This window comes from Medicago truncatula, chromosome 2 (assembly GCF_003473485.1).
Source record: "Medicago truncatula cultivar Jemalong A17 chromosome 2, MtrunA17r5.0-ANR, whole genome shotgun sequence".
Classification (NCBI taxonomy): domain Eukaryota; kingdom Viridiplantae; phylum Streptophyta; class Magnoliopsida; order Fabales; family Fabaceae; genus Medicago; species Medicago truncatula.
Window position 1 is genome coordinate 7227577 of NC_053043.1, and position 27241 is coordinate 7254817.

Here is a 27241-nt window from a genome sequence, read left to right on the forward strand (position 1 = left end):
GTTCTCACCGGTTTAAATGCATGACCGATCCAATATGTCAACCGAACCGGTTACCCCTCCGGTTCACGGTCGGACCGGTTCGACCGGCCGATCTAGTCCGGTTTTCAAAACTATGCTTTTATTATTAAAAAGAGCCATGACAGTTACGTAAATAATACTAAAAATTATAAACAAACATATATCTAATATAAAATTAGATATAACATTCAAATCTCATAAAACATTCATAAATCATACAAAACACCCAAATCTTATGAAAGCTTTCAAGTCTCTAACATAATATCAAAAGACTTGATCAAAATTCAACATAGTAGTCAATCTCGGATTGCAGTGCATAATGGCCGACCTTAAAAGTGGGATAGCGGGTTAGCGTATAGTGGTATGACAAATAGTGTTACCGATATTTGATTATTTTTTGAACCAAATGACATGAATAAGGGTATAAAGTATAAACAAACTTATATATTTTTAAACAAAAACTTATATTTAATATAAAATTAAATATAACACTCAAATAAAAATCATAAAACAAGAGAAACCATAAAACAAAATAAAACAGAGGACGAAAAAAAGAAGAGAAACCATACAACAACTCAATTTGGTTTTAAAAATCCCCAAAATGCCCTAAAATCAATTTAGAAATTTGAAAACCATACAAAATGTTTTAAAAATAGTGTCAATATGAAAATTTTCAACTAAAATCAAATAGCGGCCGAAGCGGCCGCTATCTGCTCCGCTCCACTATGCTGTTATAGCCGCTAAAGCGACCGCTATCTCATTCCGCACCGCTACAACGATTAGCGTAGCGGTTCATCGCCGCTACGCGCGTCCGCTATAGCGCCGCTTGACTACTATGATCAAATAAGGAGCACTTTCTGAATCAAGACACTGCTTACAAGTGCAGCTATACTTTGAGTAAAGCTACATCAAGTGCAACCAACCTGGATAAATTTTATATCAGTTAATCCTCAACAAACTCAAGTAGTCCAGAGATTTAAGGAATTGAGCAAACAGGACAGGACAGGACTAAAAAATAATAATCAATCACTACTAATTCAAGTAGTAGTTGATAAAATTTGCAGAAGCAATGGACCTGATTCCTATTTTCTATAATTTCACAAGATTAAAGTGACTTTTTGCATAAGAATACCACTCAATTTTATGTCAGAACCACAGCTCTGTGCTTTTTGCATAAGAATAGCACTCAACAACCACAGGCAAAGAAAATTCATTTTGCTTTAGACATCCCCGTAGCAACTTTTGCGACACACACACTGAGACTTGTGTAGCCGTCAGCAAAAATTTTAATTAGACTTGAGTGGACTTAACACTTAATTCCAATCTTAGATAACAAAATCACAAAGCATATAATGAGATACAACATAAAAAACCAACGAAAAACTCTAATTAACAAATGAATGATGCCTACCTTTAACATAACAATTTCAAATGCTGCTATCCCAAGGTTAACAATAATTCATGAAGTAACCCATAAACATAAAATTAACATAAAAGTAACAAGCTGCTATTCCAACTTTAACAAATAATTCATAAAGTAACCCATAAACAGAAACTAACATAAAAACTGCAATAAGCGAGTTGAAGATCCAATGGAAGGGTTCTTGATAAACCTCAGGAAGTGGCATAATATTAAGAACAAGGCGATATCAAACTATCATGATAGACTTCTGGACACCACCGGCCGTTGATCGTTTGAATTCCCAAAGCCTTAAAAGTACCATCTGTTGAATTGTAAACAACCAACTCGTGCACGTTCCCCAGCAACAGTTGGTCATCGTTGGAAACATAAAGGGCTTTGTAATATGGACAAAAATTACGAGCTGGTATGTCAGCATCTCCCATGTAAGGAACACGGAACAATTTAGCCCAAGAATCTTCATTTCCATACTCCTTCATAAGCCAAACATCTGCCAAAGTATCACCATGACAAAGTATGCACAAACAATCCATCATCACATTTAAGATTGGAGAAAACACAGACATCCCTCCATAATCAGGCTGCAATATCTCTCGAAAAGACTCCGTCTCCAAATCAAAAGAAACAATGCTTCGTGTATAAGGAAAACGATGTTCTGCTTCAAACCAATTAAAAGTTCCACTAACGAAATTTCCTGTTCCGGTATTAGGAAAACGATAAGGGAAATGGGTTTGAATCCTTCTCCAATAATCGGTACCCATGGTGTGAACATTTACTTGAGTTTTCATAGCCCTATTACCATTAATAAGAGATTCATACCAAGAAACTGCGACCACCTTGTAAGTATCACTGGAATGATCATATCCAAAGCCATACATTGTGAAATAACTAGGCGTTCGAGTTGGAGGAACTTCTAGATAGGGCGACTTTGTAAATTTGCTAATGGAAGGGTTCCACAAATTTGATCGAGTGCGAAACAGAGAATGCCATGGCAAGAAGCAACTAGGATAGTTTTATCATTGAGAGGGTAATCTAGGTGCAAGGCAGTGGGGATGGAGGTTACTTTTGTGAAGAGAGAGGAGAGAGGGTAAGACATGTGGTCGACCTCGAGTGAGAAATGGGTGAAACTTGAGACGAGGAGACGTGGGCGCGTGGTTGACACATGAAGGTGCTTTTTGGCGAATTTGTGATCGAAGATGAGAGATTTCCATTACTTACAGACGCATTGGAGTTGCATGAGAGACTTCACGGGAAGCCGGGAGAGAATCTCTACAACGAGATCGAATGGAAGAGTCGGAAGGGAATCTCCAGGAATAGCAGAGGAGGAAGATGGTGAAGCTAGGGTTAGGGTTAGGGTTTCAGTGGAGAAGCTCAATTTCATGATGGCGGATGTTTTCTCCAACGGTGTATCAGACGAAGCAACCTGGTTTTGCTCATCAGCATTGCTACTTGGCGTCATGCCCTCCTCATTGTCGCTAGTAGCAAACCGCTTATTGTCTCTTTCAAGGGTTAAGAGTTTAAATAGTCTTCTTAATATAAAGGAAATCTAAAAAATAACACAACACTTCTATAAAAACTGTGCCCGCCTTTCCGTTTTTTTTATTGCGCTAACGTTTGAAAATTATTATCGGTGTTCTTTTTATGAAATTTTGATTTGGATTAAAACAAAAAATGTAAATGTTTGTAGCTTTCAAGTTATAGCAAACCAAACATTATTTATTGCAATCCAATAGCGCTTAGATGGGATAGAACGAGTCTCTTCTAACTTAACCAAGATCCTAGGTTCGAATCTAGCCTTGGGCATGCAGCAACGTTAAAACTCTTAGGGAGAGCCTGCCGCCTATTTGGGCATGCAGCAGCATTCGTTATAAATTCATCCGCTATAATCTAACTTATCAACTATCTGTTATTTTTTAGCAAATTAAAGTCATAGTGTCTTGATTTTGGGATGAACATGTAAGTTATGCGCATAGAAAACTACACTACACATAAACCAACCTCCCTCACTTCACTACACGTAAACCAAAATCTAGTGTAATCTATTCCCCCAAATGTGACCTTACTCCACATCCTTGGAGGTTACAATTCCCTTGATCTCAGACACAGATTCTTATCACAAAGTCGTGCAACCACATCATTCTTTCTTTTTCATTCTATTGTTTATCTTTCCCTCTCTCGATAAGATAAACCGGAAGTATAGTTCTGAACAAAATTAAAAAAAATATATACACATAATAGTTTAACAGAGAATTCTTGTGTGTATTTATAATCTTAACATCTCACAGGAGGACTGTGAAGAAAAAGTTTCCTGTGTTATTATGTGAACTTCTTAATTGAACCATTAGCCTAAATGGCCGTGGAAGATAAGTACTGGTCACCAGACTCACCAATACATCCCTAGAAAAAATTGCTTAGATGTCCTTACATCTTCTTCTCCACGGATCAGGTAACTCCCGTTATTTTCCTCTTTTCCTCTTCCTGTACCAATACTCTTTTCTTTTATATCTTTGGTCTCCACCTCCTCATCCTCCTCTCTATTTGCGCCACCTCCCGTTGACACAGTGCCTCCACATGGACATCAACAAGGTGGGGCAGCAGGTGGCTTTGTTCTCCCAACAATAAAGAATTGTTTTAACTCCCTTGAATCGAAGATGAAGCAGGGGAAGGTATTGAAACCAAATCAGAATGTGCTGATGTTGACACAACCAGGCTTCTCAGAGACCCTCACTTTGGATGCCAAATCCATATTGCATTTTTTTTTTTTACAATCTGTATCTCTAGTGGCCGCATAAAATACAACTTTCTCAGCAAAAGCTTCAATATCTTAAATACTACATCGAGCCACTTAAATACTCCACCAAACATTTTATACTACTCGATGCAGGCCTTAGGCATCCGATAGTAACCAAGTCCCTATTAGACAATCACAAGGAGAATGAAGGGAATGACTCAACATTGAAACAACAAATGAAATCTCTGAACAGATGATAGTGAATTAGTGATATAATTTAGCTTACTAACAAGGCTTTGGCACCCTCTTGGATCAGTAAATGGGCCTCCTGTCCAGGGAGGAGTTCATGGAAGAGTCAGCAATTTTACAGTCTAACATGCCAGTTCCCTTGAGAATGTCGGATACATGCTTTTTTTTTGAGAAACAACACCAGTGAGATTGAGATTATTTGTAACAACCTCAATGCATATAATCTTTATTGTTCCAGCTTGAGGGGACTGTTGGAGTTCTAAGTATTGAACCCATAAGCCCATTAGTGTATTTGTAAATATATTCTTGTAATCTCTCACCGCAGGTGGTGGAGTTCTCGACTGAACAAGCACAGGCACACCATCTGAACCCAGTCCTAATGTTATGAATAACAATGCCAATAGAAAATAAACTTGCCCCAATTGATCCTAAAATAGCAATTACGTGAGAAGTTTCCCAAATTAACACAACATTTCAAGATGAAAACAATCGTAAGCGAATAGCGAGCTATGGGTAGTTTTGACTTTCAAGACTTGTATATGAGAAGCACAAGCTAGCTCGAAGCATAAATTAGCATTAAGCATGAAAGAAAAAATACGCCAAATCTTGAAATCAGACGAAAAGACAAACAACCAAAACCTGATGATCAAAATAATATAGTGAGTGAATCAGAAGATAAACCGAACAATCATTGCTACTGATGTTAGTCAAGTAAACAGCTCTGGTCAGCAGAGTTGTTGTTTCTTCATCTCTTAGTTTCTGCAGCTACGAAACAGGTACAAGCATTGTATGTAACACAGAAATAAGCTAATATTAATCAAATAAATTTAAACATCAAATTGCTTGAGCAAGGACCAAGGATAGCTGATGATACAACGAAAAAAGAGAGAGCAAAGACCAAACAAACATGTCTTTCTTTGAGCAACCATTTGCAGATAAAATGAGGTAATACTTGCTATTAAAAGATCCATGACTGTTATCCCTTCGAAAACTCCCACTTCAAACAAAATATAACTTAAATTTTAGCGACCAGGAGCACTTTCCAAATCAAGAGACTGCTTACAAGTGCAACTATGTATTTTGAGAGGAAAGCTACAACAAGTGAAAGTGAAACCAACTTGAATAAACCCTATATAAGTTCAACAGAACTGAAAAATGATAATCAGTACAAGCAACTCAACCACCACTAATTCAAGTAGAAGTTGACACATTTTGCACATCATGGACCGGACTCCTATTTTCTATGATTTCACAAGATCAAAGTAAATAAAAATACAGTTTCAGCTATTGAACCTAGTAATTCCCACAATAAGGTTCAAATTTGGGACAAAAGCCCTGATAAATAATTAAATCCATACCATGCATAGAAAGCTACTGTAAAATAATAACAAAGCATAAAAATTTAGTGAGCGAGAAAGAGAGGAAACATATTACCATTGGGATGGTGGAGGAATAATGCAGAAGACTCTAAAACCATGATTCTATGTTGTTTGCATAAAAACATCACTAACATCGTCATTAGCCGCACACAATATGAAATTCGTGTAGCCATCATCAGAAATTTTAATAAACATACAATACAAGAGACTTGTCATAACACTTGATTCCAATTTAAGAAAACCAAATCAATTACACCTAACAAAGCAATTTCTCTTGCTGCAAATTCCACCGACCAATGATTAAACAACAACCCATGAAGTGAGTAGTAAATATAAAAGTTGCAATTAGGAAGTGGAAGCATCCAATGGATGGATTCTTGATACACAAATGGCATAACATATCATTTAACATACATACTAATACTATTCACGGACAAGGTGATATTAAACTTTCCTGGTATACTTTTGAATTCCAACAACTAAATGTATTTTGAATACCGAAATCCTTAAAAGTACCATCTCTATAATTGTAAACAACCAACTTGGACGTCATATCAAGTAGCACTTGATCATCCTCAGAAACATAAAGTGGACAAGCATGAGACCAAGAACGAGGATGATCTTTCATGTGAGGAAGACGGAACAATTTAGTCCAAGAATCATTATTTCCATACTCCTTCATAAGCCAAACATCTGTAAAAGTAGGATCATTAGAAAATAGGCACAAGCAATCCCTTAACACTCCTAGCATAAAATTAACCACGGTTATCACTCTATGATCAGGCGGTGGCAATAGCTCTCGATAAGACTCCTTCTCCAAATCAAGAGAAACAATAAACAATGAAGTGGCCGACCAAGTTTTAGATGTCAACCAATTAATAGTGCCACAGACAACTGTTCCTGAACCATCCGCACCAAAAGGGGTATAAGGAAAATTCTGAATCCTTCTCCAAGAGTTAGTACCCAAAGTATGAAGCATAGTTTGATTTTTGTCAAGCCCATAATGAGAACCGTCATCACTATACCAATCAACAACAACAACCTTGTAAGTGTCACTTACATGATCATAGCCAAAGCCATACAGTCTGCAAAGCCCCTCTCGTTCTGTATAGCCCAAAGAGGGCAATTTAGTAAATTTCTGAATGGAAGGATTCCACACAAGAGGGGGAGCTTTACCGAGACTGAAACAGAGGATGCCGCGGCATGAACCAATGAAGCGATCCCAACTTTGATCGTTTAGAGGGAACTGTAGCTGCAAGGGAGTGGTGGTAGGGGTGATTTCTGTGAAAACGGAGGAGAGAGGGTAATAATTGAGTGAGGGTTTGGTTTTATCTGAGACAAGATGGTGGCGCGTGGTTGAAACGCGAAAGTGGTTCTTGGCGAAATTTGAATCTGAAATAAGATATTTCCAGGATTTGCAGACCGATTTGAGTTGCATGAGGGATTTGACTGGAAGCCTGGAAAGAATTTCAGCCACGATGTCAAACGTAAGACTGGGAAGAGGCTGTTGGTGAAGTGAATCTCCAGGAGTGATGGAGGAGGAAGATGATGATGCAAGGGTTAAGGTTAGGGTTGTTTCATCCGGAGTAGTGCTGGTTAGAGTAGTAATTCACCACTTTTGTCTTTGAAATTGTAAAGAAACGAGTTTTAATATACGACGGATGTATGTACTATGTACAGATAGATATGAGCTGCAAATATCTAATCTAACTTATTTCTAATCCTAGTTAACACTCCAATTATCACTTATCACTTGAGAATAGAACGACAGTTAGTTGTCGTTCGGAAGCGAACAATAATAAACTGTCGTTGGTGGCATTTTTGGTAATTCGAGGTGTGTGAACAAGTACTAGGTGTCTAAAGAGCAATTTTTCTGATCCTTTTGACCAAAAGAAGTGGAATCAAGGAACAAAAATGCATCAGATACAATCACAAGAATTTATCGTAGAGTTGTCCAATTGGTATAGGTGTTCAAAACCGAACAAACCCAATAGAAAACTGCAACCCGAACCAACTCAGACCGAAAATCACAAAAAAAAAAAAAAAAACTAATAGAAAACCGCAAACCGAACCAACTCAGACCGAAAATCACAAAAAAAAACGCATTTGGTTTGAATGTATTCGGATCATTTTTGACTCAACCACATAGTTCGATTTACAATTTTTATTTTACCGATCAGACTAAACTGCAACATAAGAGAAACGCTAATTAAACATATGTTACACACTCAAGTACTCATAGCAAAAACAAAAAGTGATGTAAATATACTTCTTTTAAAAAAATTATGTAAATATACCGACTAATCTTTTGGTAAGGTTGCTAAAAAAAATCTCTTGATAAAGTGTGGTGTGGTTGTTCAGAATGATATGCCACTTCGTGATTGTCCTAATGCAATGTATATCTGAAAGTATTTTTGTCAAGTTTATCTTAACGAATTTTACATGCAAGATTGTCTAATGTGGTTTAAACACCGTGCTACTATTAGGCGAGTACTATGTAACCTATTTTGAGATTTGGCGGAATAGAAATTATGAGATTTTTAAGCATTGAAGAAAGACGCTTGACAGGGGCGTCCCTGAGGGGGTGCAAACAGCTCAAACGAGCTGGGCCTCCCACAAGGATGGGCCTCAAGAGTGGGGGTTCCTCATGATTGATTTTGGTGTTAGGTAGGGGTTCCTCATATATACGGTAGTCATTTTCACCTCTGAGTATACCGCATATATACGGCACCTTGTATTTATCTTTTAAAAAATATAAATAGAACATCGCTCTTTTAAAAAAAAGACATTTTAATTTTATCACTGGCCTCTTTTCATTCCCCGAGCTGAGCCTTCGAAATCTCAGGGACGGCCCTGACGCTTGAGCTTCGGTGAATACTATATTCTCGTATCATTCATCCATGATCAAAGCTTTTAGCCCCAGCAGTAAGCAACACGTGATCTGTCATGTTCACCGGCATCCCTCTCTTGAAGGCGTTATTTAAATTAACACGGATGACTCTTCTTTTGGCAATCTAGATAATACAGGTTTTGGCAGTCTTTTTGAGAAACGATATGTGAATTTGGATTCAAGGTCTTTTCGGATCTTGTGGGAGAGCTTCAAATTTTATTGGCTAAACTTTCAACTATTTTGAGAGGTCTTGAATTGGCATCTAACTCTCAGACAACTTTGGATCTAATTACTAATACTAAGCATAATGACTTTTATCCTCATGCAACTTTGCTTTCTCTCATTATGACTTTCTTTTCTTTCTTTGGAAGTCTCCTTTATTCATACTATGAATGTATTGATCGGTTGGTTCAATTTGGTGCTACTAATGTTGACTCTTTAAAGTTGGAGATTTTTCCTCTCCTCAAATGGATATTGCTCTACTTGCAGATGCCTTTGGGGTGTGCAGACACAGGAGTTCTTAGTTTTTTTTTTTTTTTTTTTTTTCCATATTTCTTTATTTTCCCTTGATAAAAAAACCTCTTGATTAGGTAACTCTGAATGTTTCTTAAAAAATCTTTGATTATTTTAGGGTTTTTTTCTTGAAAGATTGATGGACCAAATGGTTTTTTTTTCTTTTTCTGAGGGATGATGGACCAAATGGTTAAGAGCTCAAATGTCCAACATGAACCAAATTATTGTTAATTAAGAAAAAATCGGTACGTTTACGACAATTATATAAAGTAAAAGAAGGATTTTTACACGAAAAATTCTTATGTAGTCCCAAAGCTTTGGATATAATATTTAGACACAAAACTGGAAAAGGTAAAACGAGAATAATTTTTTTAGTAATATGCATTTATAAATAATACACATTTTTACACGGTGGACTAATTTTTTGTGGTTCAAAACATGAACAAGAAAGGCAGAAGAAACTCTGCTACTTGATGTATAAGATTTTTTTTTCTTGGAACGGTAAAATATAATGATAGAAAGATACAAGCACAAGGCGTGCAAGTATAAAATACAAATGTAGCAAAACAAGACAATACATCAAAACAAGTGAAACATGAGACACCTATGTCAGCAAGCATGAATGAACAAACACGCTAACAAGAGCACCTGAAATGAACAAATGCCCAAAAACCACAATTCCTCAACTTAAAAGCACAACCAAAACACCTCTCTAGCAACTAAAAAATCATTAGCAGAACCAAGAGAAAATCAAAACATCTAGTAGGAAAGCACACAACCAGAAGACAAGTCGAACAATGATAAACATGAGAAGCTGTACAGCCGAGACCCCGAACCACTTTAATGTTTCACACCAAATCGCGGCAAGAATGAAACAATTAAAAAATACATGATTCGCGGTTTCAGCATATCCATATCCACCAACACAAAGTAAAGAGGAATTTAATTGCACCCCTCTATGGCTAAGGTTTTCCTTGGTTGGTAATCTATTTTGGAAAAGCCTTTAAACCAATGCCGACATTCTCAACGGAATCAACGGGCTCCAAACATCTTTAGCCCAAACCACTTCTTCAGCATCGTCCTCACTGAAACAATAATAAGCTACCTTAACTGTGTACTTCGAGTCCCGCCCACTTCCAAGTTCCAACAATTCATTTCTCCCCCACTTGATATATAAGATAGTTATTATATGGACATGACTTACCACTTTCATTTAAATTTGCTTATATGTTTTACGAAGTGCCACAGATCATCAGTTTTAATTTATGAAAATTTTGCAGGCTGAGAAAAACTTAACACTTAAAGATCTTAGGCCATCTATTATATTAACTAACTGTCTAACTCGGCTTAGTTTGCTCTCATACTCGGCTTAGTTTCCCCTGTTTCAGAAGGACAATAATATGTTATCGAAAGCAATGAAAAATGAATAACTAAGTCAGAGTTCTGGGTCTGACAGCCATTGCTGGAATCAGTAGAATATCACAACTATGAGAGCAGCTTAAATTCTATTTGTTTGAAGATGAAGGAGGGCAAGGAGCTGAAATCAATTTAGAAGTGTGGACTCTGAAGCAATATTTACAACATTGACTCAGAATTATCATTTTCATTCAAATTTAGTAGTATACAAATTATCAGATTTCATCATTGAAAATTTCACCTGATGAGAAGCTACTTTTCACATCTACTGTGGGTCACAGAGCTTGCATTCTAACTAATGAGGTAGCATGCATCACTCACCTAGAGAGTGACATTAGAAATTAATGCTCATAAAGAAAATACCACAACACAACACACTTTGATTCTTAATAATGGTCATGGGCAGAGATAGAACAAGATCTTAGTAGTGGGCAGGGCGGATCCAGACATTTGGTACATGTGGGACTAAAATCTGACAAACACTTGCGGTTGCTACCGACAAAAGCAACGCCAATTTCAAAAGCTTATGAATCATAACAAATGGGTCGCACTTGTTTGTTTCCACAAGTTTTGCACAAGGTTGTTTACTTGTTGATCTTGTTCTTAACATATTGTGTTTGATTTATAAGGGGTAATAAATATTTTGGTCCCTGAATGTGTAGGGAGTAACCATAATAGTCTCTTAATGTATTAAATTTTTAAAAATAGTTCTTGATTGTGCACTTTATTAGTCAAAATAGTCCTTAACATTAAAATAATTTGTTAATATTTTCATATTAGTCTTTCAATATACTTACTTATTGTCACTTCAAAGACTATTTTAACTAATAAAGTGCAAAATCAGAGACTATTTTAAAATTTTAATACATTGAAAGACTATTGTGACTACTCGTTACACATTTAGGGATCAAAATAACTGTTATCCCTATTTATAGTATAAAAAAATATGGAAGTTGGATGTGGGGGCGCTTTAGCCACACATGGAATGTGAATGGATCCCCCCCTGATAGTGGGGAAAAACATACAAATATAAACAGAACAGACATTTCAAAGAAAACAAAATGGTTAAGGGGGCAAACATACGATATATTCCAGCAAGAATATGGGTATAATATTAAGAAATGTTTCAGACTTCACAAACAACAGGGATAGGCTATATACTCTTCTGTCAAAAATGAGACTCAACTGAAGTCAATCTTTGATCAGGTTATTAGGCTATATATATGTTGGCCTAAGAAACATTGAAAGTATAGCCTAGTTAACATATGCAGGATAGAGTGCACACATACAAACTGAATAATTGAGTTAAAAGACTGAAACCCTCTGATTCTAATACACATACAACTAACAAACTCACATGCAAAGGACAATACAAAATCAACTAAAGAAAGAGCAGGGACTAAAAATCTGAGATGAAATTGAACAGAAAAATCACTCAAAAAGTCTGAAATTGTTCAAATGAAAGAATGCTTCCACTAAAGAAAGGTCTCAAAAAGATTGAATGAGCTTAACTTTTATTACCAATGTATAAACAACCTTGGATGGAATTAAGTAAGCATAAAGCTAAACATGTATCCAATCTTAAGGAAATAGCATCCCAATGCGATCTCACAAAAAGGCTCATATCTCAAGCAAGTAAGCTTATAGTAAAATATGTTTTCAAGCAGCGATCCCAACTCAGCACATAACATTTTTTAATTCCTATTGGTATCAAAAACTAAATAAAAGTTTATTCTTCGCAGCTAACAAAGGTGTATAACTATTCTATTTAACATGCGAAAATAAAATAAAATTTAAGAGGGACAACAAAAATCAAATTAATTTAAACATTAAGGGGACAAATAAAGAGACCAATGACAGCTGAAAATACAATGAAAAAAGAGAGAGCAAGGACCAAAGAAACATGTTTGTCTTTGAAAAATCTATAAATTGTTTACACTAAGACATTTCAGAAAAATCATTCTTAAAACATTTACAGGGGCCAGAAAACATATTGCTATTAGGATGGTGCAGGAACAATGTAGAGCAGTCTAGAATCACAATTCTTTTCATTTGACAGAAATAGTTTCATGTAGCTTCAGTCATCCCAGCATCACATAGTTTTGCAGCATACATCATAAAAAATTTGTAGCAGTCATCAAACATTTTAACATACACACAAGTGACAGCCAAAGGACATACCTAATTTCAATTTTAGAAAACCAAACCACTAACCATATAATGAAGTGCACAATTAAAGAACCAGGGAAAAACCCTAAAAGTGTGTTTGGATGGAGTATTTGAGAAATTTTGAAGAATTTAGAATTCTAGGTAATTCAAATGATTCAATTAAATTGCTTTCATTCTTAAATATTATTGTTTGGATGGAGTAATAAAAAAATTTTATTGTCATCATTTTTGGGCAACTTTTATAAATTTCAATTTTTTTGGGCCAAATTTGAAAAATGAAATTAGGGGTCAATTAGTAAATTTCAAATTTTTTGAGGGGCCAAATTATAATTTTTGGAAAACTTGAGGGGTCAATTTGAAATTTTTTATAAATTTATTGGGGTCAAATTGAAAATTTTGGAAAGTTTGAGGACCAAAATGTAAAATTTGAAAAAATATGACAATGAAGAATTTTGAAATTCTTAACTTTTAGGTGTCATTTGAAATTCTCTACATTTAACTTGAACAAAATACTTCATAAATTTCCATCATTTTGAAAATTCTTCAAACTATTACCCAAACAATGAAATTCACCTCAAAGTATTTGAATTCCTTCAAAACATTACATTCCCTCAAGTGCAACCAGCCTAAACAAACTCTATATATGTTTAACCTCAACAAATTCAGATTGCACAGAGATTTAAGGAATTGAGCCAACAGAACTGAAAAAGAATAATCTTTTCAAGCGAATCAACTGCCACTCATTCAAGCAGTCAACACTATTTGCAGAAGTCATAAACCTAATTCCTATTTTCTATAATATCATAAAATGATTTTGAATAAATATTCATTTGAATAAAATTACATTGTTGGCTATTGAACCTGGCACTTCCTCGTAAAGGATTCAAAGTCAGAACGAAAGCGCCATTAAATAATGAAATCCAACTTAAGTATAGAAAACAGTGATAAAATAATCGAAAAACAACAGAAAATTCAGTGAAAGAGGAAGAGAGGAAACATATTACCGTTCTAACTATAGACGAAGAAACTGCATGTTGCTTCAGACATCCCAACAACACGCGGTTTTGCAGCATACATCATAAAATTGTGTAGCAGTCGTCAAACATTTTAACATAAACACAAGTGACGGCCAAACACCAAATTGCATAGAACCTAATTCCAAATTTAGACACCCAAAGCACTAACCATATGAAGTGCACAATTAAAGAACAAGCAAAAAACTCTAACTATTGACTAAATTAAAGTATTAAACCTAGCACAACAATTTCTCATTAAACATATTCCATCGACTAATAACAAAAAATAATCCATAAACCTTCATAAACCTCATGCACAAGTGACGTAACATAGTATCTACATTATTACATGCATTCTACCGTTAAGAACAAGGTGATATCAAACTCTCCTGATAAACTTGAGGGACCAACCACCGATTGATGTGTTGAATTTCAGGAGTTTTAAACGTACCATCTCTAGAATTGTAAACAACCAACTCAGCTTGATACTTGAGCAACACTTGGTCATCCTCAGTAAGATAAAGTGCCTTGGTATAAGGACATGACCCAACATCTCCCATGTAAGGAACTCGGAACAATTTAGTCCAAGAATCGTTATTTCCATATTCCTTCATAAGCCAAACGTCTGAAAACGTATCACTATGAGCAAGAATACACAAGCAATCCCTCAACACCCCTAAGGTTACACTATTCACAGTTACCGCTCCATAATCTGGCTGCAACAGGTATTGATAAGTTTCCTCCTCCAAATCAAGAGAAACAATGATCCATGAAGTATATGGATCTTTAGCAGCCAACCAATTAATAGTTCCACTAACAAATGTTCCCGAATTATCAAAAGGAACACCGGAAGGAAAATCCTGAATCCTTCTCCAATAATCGGTGCCCAAAGTATAGACCTTAACTTCAGTTTTGTAAACCTTACTACCATTGCTGTCAGTGTCAGATTCAAAGCAATTAACAGCAACAACCTTGTAAGTATCATTGAAATGATCATAACCAAAACCATATATTGTGTAACTCCCCTCTCGTTTAGGAATATCCAAAGAGGGCAATTGAGTAAATTTCCTAATTGAAGGGTTCCGCAAAAGAGCGAAACATTCATCGAGTGCGAAACAGAGGATGCCATGGCAAGAACCAACGATAACATCAAAACGGTTTCGATCGTTGAGAGGGTAATTCAGCTGTGTGGCAGTGGCAGTTACATCGGTAAAGACGGTGGAGAGAGGGTAATCTGTGATGGAGAGCTTGCGTGAGGTATTGATGAAGGTTAAGATAAGACGGTGGAGCGTGGTTGACAAGCGAAGGTGATTCTTAGCGAATTTTGAATCGGAGATAAGAGATTTCCAGGACTTACAGACGGATTGGAGTTGCATGAGAAACTTGACTGGAAGCCTGGAGAGAATTTCCGCCACAATCTCGAATGGAAGAGTGGGAAGGAAATCTCCGGTGGAGGAGTTTTCATCATCGGTTTCGCTAGTTGGCGCCATTACTGAATGTGTGTGGCTATTAGTATAACTGGCTATAGCTAAATGAATCGAATTTAATAGGAGAAGAAGTTTAGTTTATCTGAAATTTTTCCATATGGCAATTACGAAGAAATTTCTTATGCCCCTTTTTTCTAAGTACGACTTGTCAATGTGGAAAATAATATCAGTGGATTGCGTTGTGACATTTGTAATCTTACGTGTGTGTCTCAATAATTGTTCCTTGCTTTATGAAAGAAAAAGAAAGTCCCAGAAGATTGCTATTATTATACAAGGACAACAACTGATGAGTTTTACCATCAAAATAAAACAAAAATTGATAAAAGTACCATTTTAAAGTTTATGTTACTCTTTTTTATTCTTTAAAGTACATATTTAAAGACACTTTAAAATTTAGTATCAATGAAGTCATTTAGTTCTTCATCTATAATTCTATTAAAAATTTACTATAAATAAACAATTTGTACATGTATTTACTATAAAAACTTTCACAAACTCTATATCAGTTTAAACCTCAACAAACTCAAGTTGCTTGGAGATTAAAGAGATTAAGATAACCGAACTAATAAAAAATAATCTTTTCAAGAAAATTAACTCCTATTTTCAGATAGTCGACACAATCCTCAAAAGCCACAGACCTAACTCCTATTTTCTATGATTACATAAGATATAAGTGAAACCATATTAATTTTATTAAAATTACAGTTTGAGCTATTGAACCTGGCACTTCCTTGGACAGGGATTCAAATTTGAGAAGAAAGTGGCACTAACAATGAAATGCAGCCTAAACATTGAAAACCATTATGAAATAATTGAAAATAATAGAAAACATTTAGTGGAGAGAAAGAGAGAGAGAGACAGAGAGTACATAACACAAATGGAAATCTACAAAATAGAAACTTGATTGATATTTGAATTTATGCAATGTATTAAAAAAAATCAATAATGAGTTTTATAATGCACTACTCCCGTCTTAAATAAAAACAAAAAAGTATGTATCTGGTTGAAGACTTAAACCACTACTTTGCTTGACTTTTTTCTTCTTCTTTTATTCAAGATTAAAAGAAGTACTATAACATAAAAAGTTGGAATCACACTAAATTAAAGACCGCCAAAAATAAATTATTTGTGTTAGACTTAGAAATGGTTGAATAAACATATATAAAAAATTCCTGATTCCTACACGATTATTATACATTGTATTATTTTATCATTTGCTTTAGTGGCTACCTACTTTTGTCTCCATTGTTCTTTGCAAAAAAACAAGATTTTCTAAAGCTGGCCAAACATTAAGTATTAAGACTTTATGAAGAAACAAATTACTGCATCCCCCAATCCTCCTGAAGAAAAAAACCATTCCTCGACTTCTAAGACAATATTATCAGATTTCAGTGGTGAAAATTTCACTGGATGAGAAGCTATTTGTCCTATTTACTGCTTGCCACAGAGTTTGCTTAATAACTAACAGGTAGCATGCATTACTTACTTACACACCTAGAAAGTGATATTAGAAGGTGATACTGAAAAAGACAAAAAAACACTACAGCACAAGCCAAAACATACTTTGTCGAGTAAAAACAAGCCCATCCAATCCAATGCACTTAAGGGATCAACCAGTTTACTGTTATATGCAATAAACATGGGTCAAAATAAACACCTTAATTACACTTAGTCCAAAAAAATCTAATGAGTTAGTTAGTTAGTTATTTTTAGTCTCTTCCTATTTTTTCTACTACTTGATAGTTTCGCAATTAGTTATATATTTTGAATCATTTCTGAGTTATCCAATCAGTTAGAAGAATCTACCTAGTCAAGGTCAAGCTAGAAAACCAAGCAGCTGAACCGCCACATTTCTCAGGTACATATCTTCCAAATCTTGAATCCAAATTTCACTCTTTTTTTCTTCTTTCTTCCATTCCATTTTCATTTCTTGCAAGTTGTTATAATCCCCCACATTATTCACAATTCTTCTACCACCTTCAATATTTCTTCTATTTCTTTGATCAGTTTTGCACGTGAATTTTTCTTGTTTGTTTCCACCATGACCAAGATTGTTCTTCCAATCAAGAAAAGAAAGCCAGAGATACAAACCCAAAAATGCAGCATCACACGTGTGTCTGCACCATCACCATCACCAAAACCCTTAAACAATGCAGACCAAAAGAGCAAAAGCATCATCACAGAAGAATTCAAAGTTGCTTTGCATGTGATGATTTTCAAGGCTGAAGGAATCGACAACCCCACAAATTATCCAAGTGTTAACAACAGAGCTTACAATGTGGTGTACTGGTTAAAGCCTGATGAAGAAGCTTCCACCAAGATTGCGGTAGGTGTTAACCCTGAAAGGAATCAAGATGATATGATCGTGTTAGAGAATCTTGATGATGAAGTTTTTCTGAATGTTGAGGTACAGAGGTTTAATTCTTTGCTTGATCCTGGTACTTCTAGTGGTAAAGTTGTGGTAGGGAGGGTGAAGATTCCGGTTCCTTAGGAGTTTTATCGACGAAAAGTTGGGTCGTTTCCTCTGCTTAGGAGTGATGGAAATGGAAAGAGGCTTGAAGGGAGTATTCTGCTTGCTATGAGACTTCAGAGAATCAAGGGTGATTCTGATTCACCTCTTCGATTTTATGCTGATGACTTGTTTTTTGAAGATGATGTTGTTAATTGAGAGATAGTTACTTAAGACTTAGTAGTTAGAACGTTGTTATGATTCTGTGACTGTGAGTAATGAGTTCTTTTTTTTTTTTTGTTTACTATATTCTGTTATGATCATACTAGTTGGTTGAATCAAACTCATTCGTGAATTGTGAGTTGTATTGACATTTGATACTAGTTGTTAAGCTTGTGTTAATTTTGTTTATGTGTGAAATTTTGAGGTTAGATAAAATGTGGTGATGATCATGAAATTTTATGACTAATCTGTGTTAACTAGTACGTACTAATTATGGAAGTTTTTTTTTTTTTTTTGTTAGTTTGGAACAAAGCCGAAGATGGAATTTGGTAGTTAATTAGCAGTGAATCTTGATAGGAAATTTCTTGGTCTAAAATGGATGGATCATGGTTCATGTTGGTTTAGAGACCCTTGAATTGATAGGTGAAAACATAGGAATTCCCATCCGAAACATTATCGATCTTAATGTTTTAATACCATTAGTTTCAATCTTAATGCTGCCAAAATGATCTTTCAATTCAATATATATTATATCAAATCTTAAGGAAATAGCATCCAAATGTGATCTCACAGCAAGGCTCATGTCTCAAGCAAATAAGTTTATAATAAAATGTGTTTTCAAGCAGTGATCCCAACTCAGCACATACAACTTTTGAAGTCCTATTAATATCAAAAACTAAATAAAATTTTAGTCTTTGCAACTAAGAAACATATATAACTATTGTATTTAACAGGCGAAATTAATTTAGACATCAAACTGTTTGAGAAGAAAGATGTATGGAGGAGAGGGGGACAAATAAAGAGAACAATGACAGCTGAAAATACAATGAAAAATTAGAGAGAAAGGACCAAAGCAACATGTTTGTTTTCCAACAATCTACGAATTGTTTACACTTCATCATTTCAGTAAAATCATCCTAAAAACATTTATGGGGACAGGAGCACTTTCCAATCAAGAGAAAACCTACAAGTGCACTTATATGTTGAGACAAAAGCTATAACAAGTGCAACCAGCATAAACAAACTCTATATATGTTTAACCTTAACTAACTCAAGTTGAACAGCGATTTAGGAAATGAGCTAACAGAAATGAAAAAGAATTAATCTTTTCAAGCAAATCAACTGCTACTCATAAGATAAATGTGAATAAATATTCATTTGAATAAAATCAGTGTAGGCTATTGAAACTAGCACTTCCTCGGATAAAGTTCAAATGCGGAATGAAAGCGGCATTAAACAACTAAATCCAGCTTAAGCATAGAAAACAACGATAAAATAGTCAAATAACAGCAAAAGAAAAATCAGTGAGAAAGAGAGAAAACATATTACTGTTATGATGGTGGGGAACAATGTAGAATAGTGTAGAATTACAATTCTTTGCATTTGACAGAAATAGCCACTCTAACTGTAGTTCAAGAAACTTTGTCTTCATGTTGCTTCAGACATCCCAACATCACACGGTTTTGCAGCATACATCATCAAATTTGTGTAGCAGCCATCAAACATTTTAAGATACATACAAGTGACAGCCAAAGGCCATATTAACTAATTCCAATCATGGAAAACCAAACAACTAACCATATAATGAAGTGCACAATTGAAGAACCTAACAACCAATTTCTCAAACATATTCCATTTATAATAATGAAAGATAATCCATGAAGTAACCAGCAAACATAAGGCACCTAACACAAATTAAAAATTAACATACCAGTTGCAATTAACAAAAAAGTCATGACAACAAAGTCATATCAACCATAAGGTACATAACATAAATGGAAATTAACTTAAAGTTGCAATTATGATGTGTTGTTCATAAACCTCATGTCATGCACATGTGGCATAAGATAACATCTATATTACTACATAGATTCTATTATTAACTACTCAGCACAAGGTGATATCAAACTCTCTTGGCAGACTTCCGGAATCATCCAATCACGGCGTCTTTGAATTTTAAGAGTCTTAAAAGTACCATCTCTAGAATTGTAAACAACCAACTTCATCATATACTCTAGCAGCACTTGATCATCCTCATAAACATAAAGTGCCTTTGTATAAGGATCAGAACCAACACCTCCCATGTAAGGAACACGGAACAATCTAGTCCAAGAATCTTGATTTCCATATTCCTTCATAAGCCAGACATCTGAAAAAGTATTACTGTTAGAAAGTATGGACAAGCAATCCCTCAAAACCCATAGGGATATACTTAACACATCCACCGATCCATAATCAGGCTGCAATATCTCTCCATAAGACTCATTCTCCAAATGAAGAGAAACAACGAGCAACGAAGAAACTGAATATTTATCTTTATATGCCAACCAATTAAAAGTCCAACTAACGAATTTTCCAGATTTCAAATAAGGAGTACAGGGAAAATCCTGAATCATTCTCCAAGAAGTGGTACCCATAGTATGCACATAAGTTTTGTAAATTTCCGAATTAGGCATCCACTTTATAAAGGCAGCCACCTTGTAAGAATCAGTGGAATGATCATAGCCAAAGCAGCTATATATTGTGTTACTCCATGGGATTTCCAAAGGTGGCAAACTTGCATATTTATTAATGAAAGGGTTCCATAAAATAGCGAACCTTTGGTGGAGTTCGAGACAGAGGATGCCGTGGCAAGAGCCACGGATTTTATCGAACTTTCGAATGTTGAGAGGATGCTGCATGGCGGTGGCCGTCCCTTTTGTTGTGATGAGGGAAGAGAGAGTGCAAGCATTGAAAATGTATTGGCCTTTGGTTAATTTTGGGAAGAGGAGACGGTGGGACGTGGTTGACACGCGAAGGTTCTTCTTGGTGAAATTTGAATCTGAGATGAGAGATTTCCAGGATTTGGAGACAGATTTAAACTGTGCGAGGGATTTGACTGGAAGCCTGTAGAGAATGTCTTCAACAAGATCGAATGGAAGAGTGGGATTCGAGCGCCGACTCTTTGTGACGGTTGTTCTCGATACCATTTGTGAGCGTGGCGGCGCAGGCCTGGCACATGGATGAATCAACGAATGAAATCGAAGTTTATGAATCACAGAGAGTTCGCCTTTGTTTAATTCTACTTCATCACCGCCGCTTGCATCTTCTATTGATTTGAAAAATAAGTGTGCTGTGATTGACCTCGATAAATAGAGACGAATGAAATCAAAAAACTACTTTACCTTCTCCCTCTCACTTTATTTCTTATCGACTCAACTCCACTCCTCATATTTGTTTTGGAGAAAAATTATGGTGAGAGGAGCAATTTTCAAAATAAAAATCGAAGTAGCAAAGAGGAATCATTGTGTCATGATGTGGGGGTTTGAATGAATGTGATTTTTTGTTCAAACAATCAAAAATTTGATGGGTTTCTAGTAATATACGGTCAAGTTTGATCAAGGGGTTTTAGGTCCACCAATAAAATTTCATTTTTTAATTAAATTTTACAATAAAAAATGCCTCCTACTCTAACAAAAAAGGCTTATTTATTCGACGTTGTTTTAGGCCTCATTTACTATTAATATGTTCTTTGTTTGAAAGGTGAATGGGACGAAGAAAATAAACATGCATGCATAGTCAATGTATATGCTTCATGTGATGCTAGAAGAAAGAAAGACTTGTGAGTTGAATTATCAGTTCAGATATCGGCACAGAACGGGGAATTGAGGATAGAAGGAACGGGTCAGAGAAATTACCATAATGGATGAGATAGAATTCCTTTGACGAATTTTTCATAGAAACAAAGTTGATTGACTTACCTTTACCTGGTAGAAGATTTATTTGGTCCAATGATTGTATGAATAGACAAAATTGAGTTTTTTTTTTTTTTTTTGACCGAACAAAATTTAGTTTTGATTTTTTTTTTTTTTGACAGAAAAATTTTATGCAAATAAATGTGTACAAAGAGGGGGCCAAACACACATTGTTTACATAAAATATACAAATATAACAAAGTATTGATTTATACAAGTCATCAACTTGAACAATAATTCAGGTATTTATTAATTTTATTAATTCAATACAGCTCTCGGGTCTACTATTTGCAATGTTACAAGAGTTCAAATAGACCACACTTGTGACAGTAACAACCTTCACCGGCAGTAATATCCTTTATCACTGCTTTTTCTTTTATCATTAACTCAGTATCCCGAATTTACAACACTCACATATTGCGCATCAGCCACTTGCGCCAGATCAAAAAAGGACGTGGATACTTGTTATGAAAACAACCTTTTCCCACAAATTGTGTATATAGCTACAATGACTCATCTGACTTATGAAAGCAAATAATCCAAACATCTGTTTTCAACTTTGAAGCAACTCATTTACAGAACCCATTAAGAAAGTTTCTAATTAGGTTTTTCATCCAAAACCTGCATAATATATCTACATTGTTACTCATGCATGTACCAAACGACAAATAGCCCTTAGAGAAGAAGGAGCACCTTGTCCCCAAAGATTTTTTTTTGTCTTATAAGCAATGAAATAATTAAATACAAACATAATCAAGTCAACACAATGCTCTTACCAGTGCTAAAAGTGGCTTATCTCTCTCATTAGACAAGGTAGTACTCAGACAGGAGAGAAGCTCCTATGACAACTGTTAAGTTCAACAAACATACAATATCTGCCATCCCAAAAGATGATTCTGACAAGAAATAAATTTTGTGATTGTCGACGTCCCCTTTAAAACCTCTGGCTATCATAGCCTGCAGTATTTTGTGTTAAATTGTCAGAAGATAAACTATGAGCTGTTTGTGATGATTATGAATGCCAACAGCAAATTAGCTCCAAAATGTCAGTTTGTGTTCAAAGGCCTATGTCGCAGAAAATTAAGTGCATGACTAATTTAATGACATCATTTTTTTCTTTCTAGAACACAGCATTATTGATGAAATCAACATAGAGTTCCAGCTATGCAATCAACACAAATTTCTGATGGTTTTTACTTTTTATAATATTCACAAAATTTAAACTGAGTTGGGAATATGATAAAAAAGTTGATGCACTTCAAACAACAATAACAAAACATAAAGGGGAAAAAACATTATACATCCAAGACAAACCTGGGAAATTTGCTCTGCATGGCTGAAAATATTTTTGAAGATGCGACGGAAGTAGTTAAAGAAAACTGTGGAGTCATATAAAGGGGAAAATATCATTAGAATGAGGAAATATCTCAAGTATAATAGTTAAGTCAATCAGCAAATAGTTTTTAAGTAAAGTCAAAATAACTTATCAGTTTCAGAACGGAGTTTACAATCCAAACTACCTACCACATAACATCATGAAAAACCTGCATTCTAAAACTTAATTTGGAATTCTAGGTCCCTTAAAAATTACATGTATCTTTAAGTAGTACAGGTGATGACTAGAAAGTTCAGCAAGATAGCAACATATGAGTTATCACTTATCATCACTATTGAAAATAAACAGATAACTTTCATGCTTTCAATGATTTTATTTAGGATCAGACTGGCATTGATTATTATGCTAACATGATATAAGATAACAGTATCATGTACCAGTCCAAATTCCAAATATTGGATTAAATGAAACAGATCACTAATTCGGTATAATCTTATACAACAAATATATTTGTGTGAGTTAATTACCAATTTTGAATGCTTACACAATGTGGACAAATCAAATACGAAGCTTAAAGAACCTAAATGAGATTTATGCACAGTCCTTATCGAGATGATACCCATCACTTACCTAGTTAGTTGGAACACAGATAAGGAGTTCAGGAAACAGAACAGTATTTTTTTATGATGCCTAAATACAAGTGGAAAAGCTAACAATATTTACTTACTATCAATTGTCTCCATAACAGTCAGTTGTTTCCAATTTACTCTACGGGATACAATTCCCAATGCAATGTTCCGGACCTGCAACAAAATAATCAGGATATTAATTGTGTTAAGTAAAAGAAAAGAAAAAATTTAAGCCTAACTAATGATAGAAGTTTCAGCATGAATGCTCAATTATACTTCCTATGCTAATGTGTGACAAATTGTATAGATTAAAAAGTTATGAAGAATGCTATGATCACACCCTCTAACACTCCTTTAGACACACTCCAATCCAATGACACATGACCCATTTTACCTGCAAACCGGATGTGCAAGTTACAAAGAGATTTTTTATTTATTTATTTTATTTTGTATTATTAGTCGGTTTGAATTTTTCATCTCAACCTCCCTTTGATGGTACCGCCGACCATCTCAATCGCAACCTCTCTTGGCCGCTGTCTCTAGCATCATTCTCGTGAGCTGTGGTGACCGCTGCTGTCTCAATCACATGTGACTTGAATTGATTTTGATTTTGGGTAAATCAAGTTTTCCCCTGTTGTCTCCATCGCTACATCGATGGCTTGTCGCGCTGATTGTTAAAAGTCATAAATAACAATTACTACTTCTGATTAGTCGAAGAGCGTGTGACGGAATTGGTGAAAGAACATATAATTAGTGGGGTTGGTGAAACATCCTGATGAATCACTATGTTAATCGGAAGTGGTCATTGGTAGAAGATTATAATTAGTGCTAAGTTTCTTACCAAGGATGTTCAATTTGAAGACAGGTTGTTCACACGGCAGATTTGCGGGTTTTCACATTGCAAACTTCCAATTTGTTATATCTTTGGGAAACAAAATAGATGTTTGACAGTGGGAGTAGCAGAGTCATAATTTCTGAGAAGAAAGCAGAGACATTGATGCAGTTTTGGAGAATTGGAGAAAAGGGTGAACAGATGAAAAGTTCAATCCAATTAACAATACCAAAAAATAAAAAAACTCTTTGTAAGCTGCACATCTGGTTCACAGGTAAAATGGGTGATGTGTCATTATTAGATTGGAGTGTGTTAGAAGGTGTGACCCTAGCATTCCTCTAAAGTTATAGTTACAATGTTTACTACTATAATCTGGTTATGCATTCTACTTAAGCTAATCCACTCAGCATAGTAATTGAAATTCTTCTTAGTTCTTACCTCATCAAAAACTAGACTGATGAATCTCAATGACAGTAAAAGGGTAAGCACGATTTCTGATACAGATACGCCTATGTATCTCAGAGGAAGCATGAACCATCGCAATGCAGATGCTAGTTGTTCAGGTGTTGTGGTTGTGAGGCAGAGACTTGCACTTTGAAATACCTTCATAAATAAATTATATTGTTTCAGAATTCTTTCAAAGCATTGTTTTTGCCAAAAGTCCTAAAGTAACTGTAAATAAAAGGTAAAAGCAGGAATGCAGCAAGCATCTTACTGTAAAAGTCAAACATGCAACAGTGCTTCCTACAGATAATCCTTTCCTCGTAAAGGTTAATGGACCTAACTTTGAGATTACATATGAATAACCTGTTAAAGATATAGGAAGATTTGGAAGCCCAGACACTGCAGGTGGTGGAGTTCTTGACTGAACAAGTGCAGGCACACCATCTGAACCCAGTCCTATTGTTATGAATAACAATGCCGACAGAAAATAAACACGACCCAATTGATCCTATAAACAGAAATTGAATTAGGCAAGAAATTTCTCAGATTTACACGATAATTCAAGATGAAAACAATTGTAAGCTAATAGCCAGCTGCCAAGCAGTTTTGACTTGATACTATAGACTTATTTATGAGAAGGCACAAGCTAGCTCAAATCATAAATTAGTATAAAGCATGGAAAAATTCTGTCCCAAATTATGAAACTAGAGAATAAGAAAAAACAACCAAAACATGACGATTAAAAAAAATAGTGAATCAGAGGATATAAGCAATGGATAAACAATTACTTACCTTCCAAGCATTTCTTGGTAGAATCCAAATTGAAAGTAAAGTCAAGTATGCTACTAATCCAAATCGCATAATTATATGCGACCTTGCCGGTAGAACAACCAGAACTAAAAGCCATACCTGTAAAATCACACTAATTGATTACCAAAGAACAGAAACACATGTAAGCAACAAATTGTTATAAGAACTCTGACATTGATAGCCTTAATCCCTTCACCTAAAGCAGTTTAACATGTATCCACAACAACTTAGCTATCACTCACCTTCAAAAAAAAACTTAGCCATCACTCAAACAGTCATGGGAAATTCTATTATCCCTTAGGTGAACATGAAATAAGTGGCGATTTTCAAATTGTACAAAGATAATAACCAGCTCACATGATGATCCTATCCTATGTTTCAATGACTAGTTAGTTGTTGGATCACATTTTACAAGAACCACCAAAAACTACAATCAGCAGCAGCTCACCAAAGCTTTATAATTCATGAAAAAACTTACTTTGATTGCTTAATATTAGCGTAGTTCATATTCCAAGAAGCACGGACCCAAACACCAAACACGACACTGACACTGACACACACGTGTAGAGTGTTCAGTAATCAGTGTAGACAATAGTAGTAACTAAATGTAACCACATGTGTCAAACACCAGATACACTCTCAAGTCCCGGCCTGAAGTGCCAGTACGACATAAGTCATATTGTAGGACATACATTCATTTTTTTCACTCTCTTTGATTACAAATAATGGCAAACCCAATACCCCCAGAACTAAAACAGTCCTCCATACATTCTTACCAAAAACCTAACAATGCCCAAGCAAGAATAAACTTCAGACATGCTTCAATCTGAAGTGTCAGTGCAACATATATCAAAGTATAGGACACAGGTTCATCGGCAAACCCAAAACTCCCAAACTAAAACACTCCTCCATAAAATCGTACAAAAACATCTAAAAATGCACAAGCATGAATAAAAAGCACATTCTTTTACATCAAATTCAGAGTAAACTACAAAACCCATGAAACAAATTTGCTTACCAATTTAACTCGTGGATCAATAGAGTGAAGAAAAGTGGTGGGGGAAGAAACAAACTGTCCAATGGGACTAGCAGTAGCACTTGAAATCAATCTGAAAACTTTGTCAGCAGCAAAAGAGCCGGTGGGAATCCACTTAGACCAATTTGGTGATTGACCATTATCATCTTTTGAAGCTTTGATTCTTAGAATTGGATTTCTCTTCAGGTTTAGTGTTAAAAGAGTTTTCTTTGGCACTGGATAATGGAATTTTGGGAAAAGCAGTGGTGGTGGTGGTGGCAATGAAACCAAAAGGAAAGTGGCATGGTTACAGTTCATGGGTGTTGAATTTGATGGTGGGAACCAGAGTGTGTGATTTATTCTCTCATGAGAGTGTTTGGTGTTTTTTGAAACAATGAAAAACAAAAGGATTAAGGAAGAAAATGCGGTTGTTTCGTTGGAATGAATGAATGAATTAATAAAGGTAAGATATAAAGATATCA

General features: G+C 35.2%; 5 protein-coding genes across 6 annotated transcripts; all 5 read right to left on the bottom strand.

The window, feature by feature from the left end:
- Positions 1 to 1509: 1509 nt before the first annotated feature.
- Positions 1510 to 2934, bottom strand: LOC25486057 (F-box/kelch-repeat protein At3g23880). Its single transcript, XM_024777553.2, has one exon. It carries the CDS (start codon positions 2314 to 2316, stop codon positions 1651 to 1653), a length of 666 nt encoding a protein of 221 aa, XP_024633321.1. The 5' UTR covers positions 2317 to 2934; the 3' UTR covers positions 1510 to 1650.
- A 2960-nt stretch (positions 2935 to 5894) lies between these two features.
- LOC112419524 (F-box/kelch-repeat protein At3g23880) lies at positions 5895 to 7478 on the bottom strand. The gene has a single exon (XM_024777552.2). It carries the CDS (start codon positions 7233 to 7235, stop codon positions 6225 to 6227), a length of 1011 nt encoding a protein of 336 aa, XP_024633320.1. The 5' UTR covers positions 7236 to 7478; the 3' UTR covers positions 5895 to 6224.
- Positions 7479 to 13981: 6503 nt separating this feature from the next.
- Positions 13982 to 15434, bottom strand: LOC11446126 (F-box/kelch-repeat protein At3g23880). Of its 2 annotated transcripts, XM_024775942.2 has the most exons (2): positions 14253 to 15433; positions 13982 to 14153 (listed from the first exon to the last, which is right to left on the bottom strand). In XM_024775942.2, the coding sequence occupies exons 1-2, from the start codon at positions 15289 to 15291 to the stop codon at positions 14038 to 14040; spliced, it is 1155 nt and encodes a 384-aa protein (XP_024631710.1). In that variant the 5' UTR covers positions 15292 to 15433; the 3' UTR covers positions 13982 to 14037. The 2 variants fall into 2 exon arrangements, with proteins under 2 accessions (XP_024631710.1, XP_003594087.1); XM_003594039.4 differs by lacking the exon at positions 13982 to 14153 and having other exon boundaries at positions 14160 to 15434.
- A 4205-nt stretch (positions 15435 to 19639) lies between these two features.
- On the bottom strand, positions 19640 to 21312 carry LOC11446128 (F-box/kelch-repeat protein At3g23880). The gene has a single exon (XM_024776651.2). The coding sequence runs from the start codon at positions 20926 to 20928 to the stop codon at positions 19843 to 19845; it is 1086 nt and encodes a 361-aa protein (XP_024632419.1). The 5' UTR covers positions 20929 to 21312; the 3' UTR covers positions 19640 to 19842.
- A 531-nt stretch (positions 21313 to 21843) lies between these two features.
- On the bottom strand, positions 21844 to 27198 carry LOC11446129 (protein ABCI12, chloroplastic). The gene is made up of 8 exons (XM_003594042.4): positions 26763 to 27198; positions 25727 to 25843; positions 25206 to 25442; positions 24929 to 25093; positions 23757 to 23832; positions 23008 to 23072; positions 22470 to 22650; positions 21844 to 22314 (listed from the first exon to the last, which is right to left on the bottom strand). Exons 1-7 carry the CDS (start codon positions 27075 to 27077, stop codon positions 22498 to 22500), a joined length of 1128 nt encoding a protein of 375 aa, XP_003594090.1. The 5' UTR covers positions 27078 to 27198; the 3' UTR covers positions 21844 to 22314; positions 22470 to 22497.
- Positions 27199 to 27241: the final 43 nt, after the last annotated feature.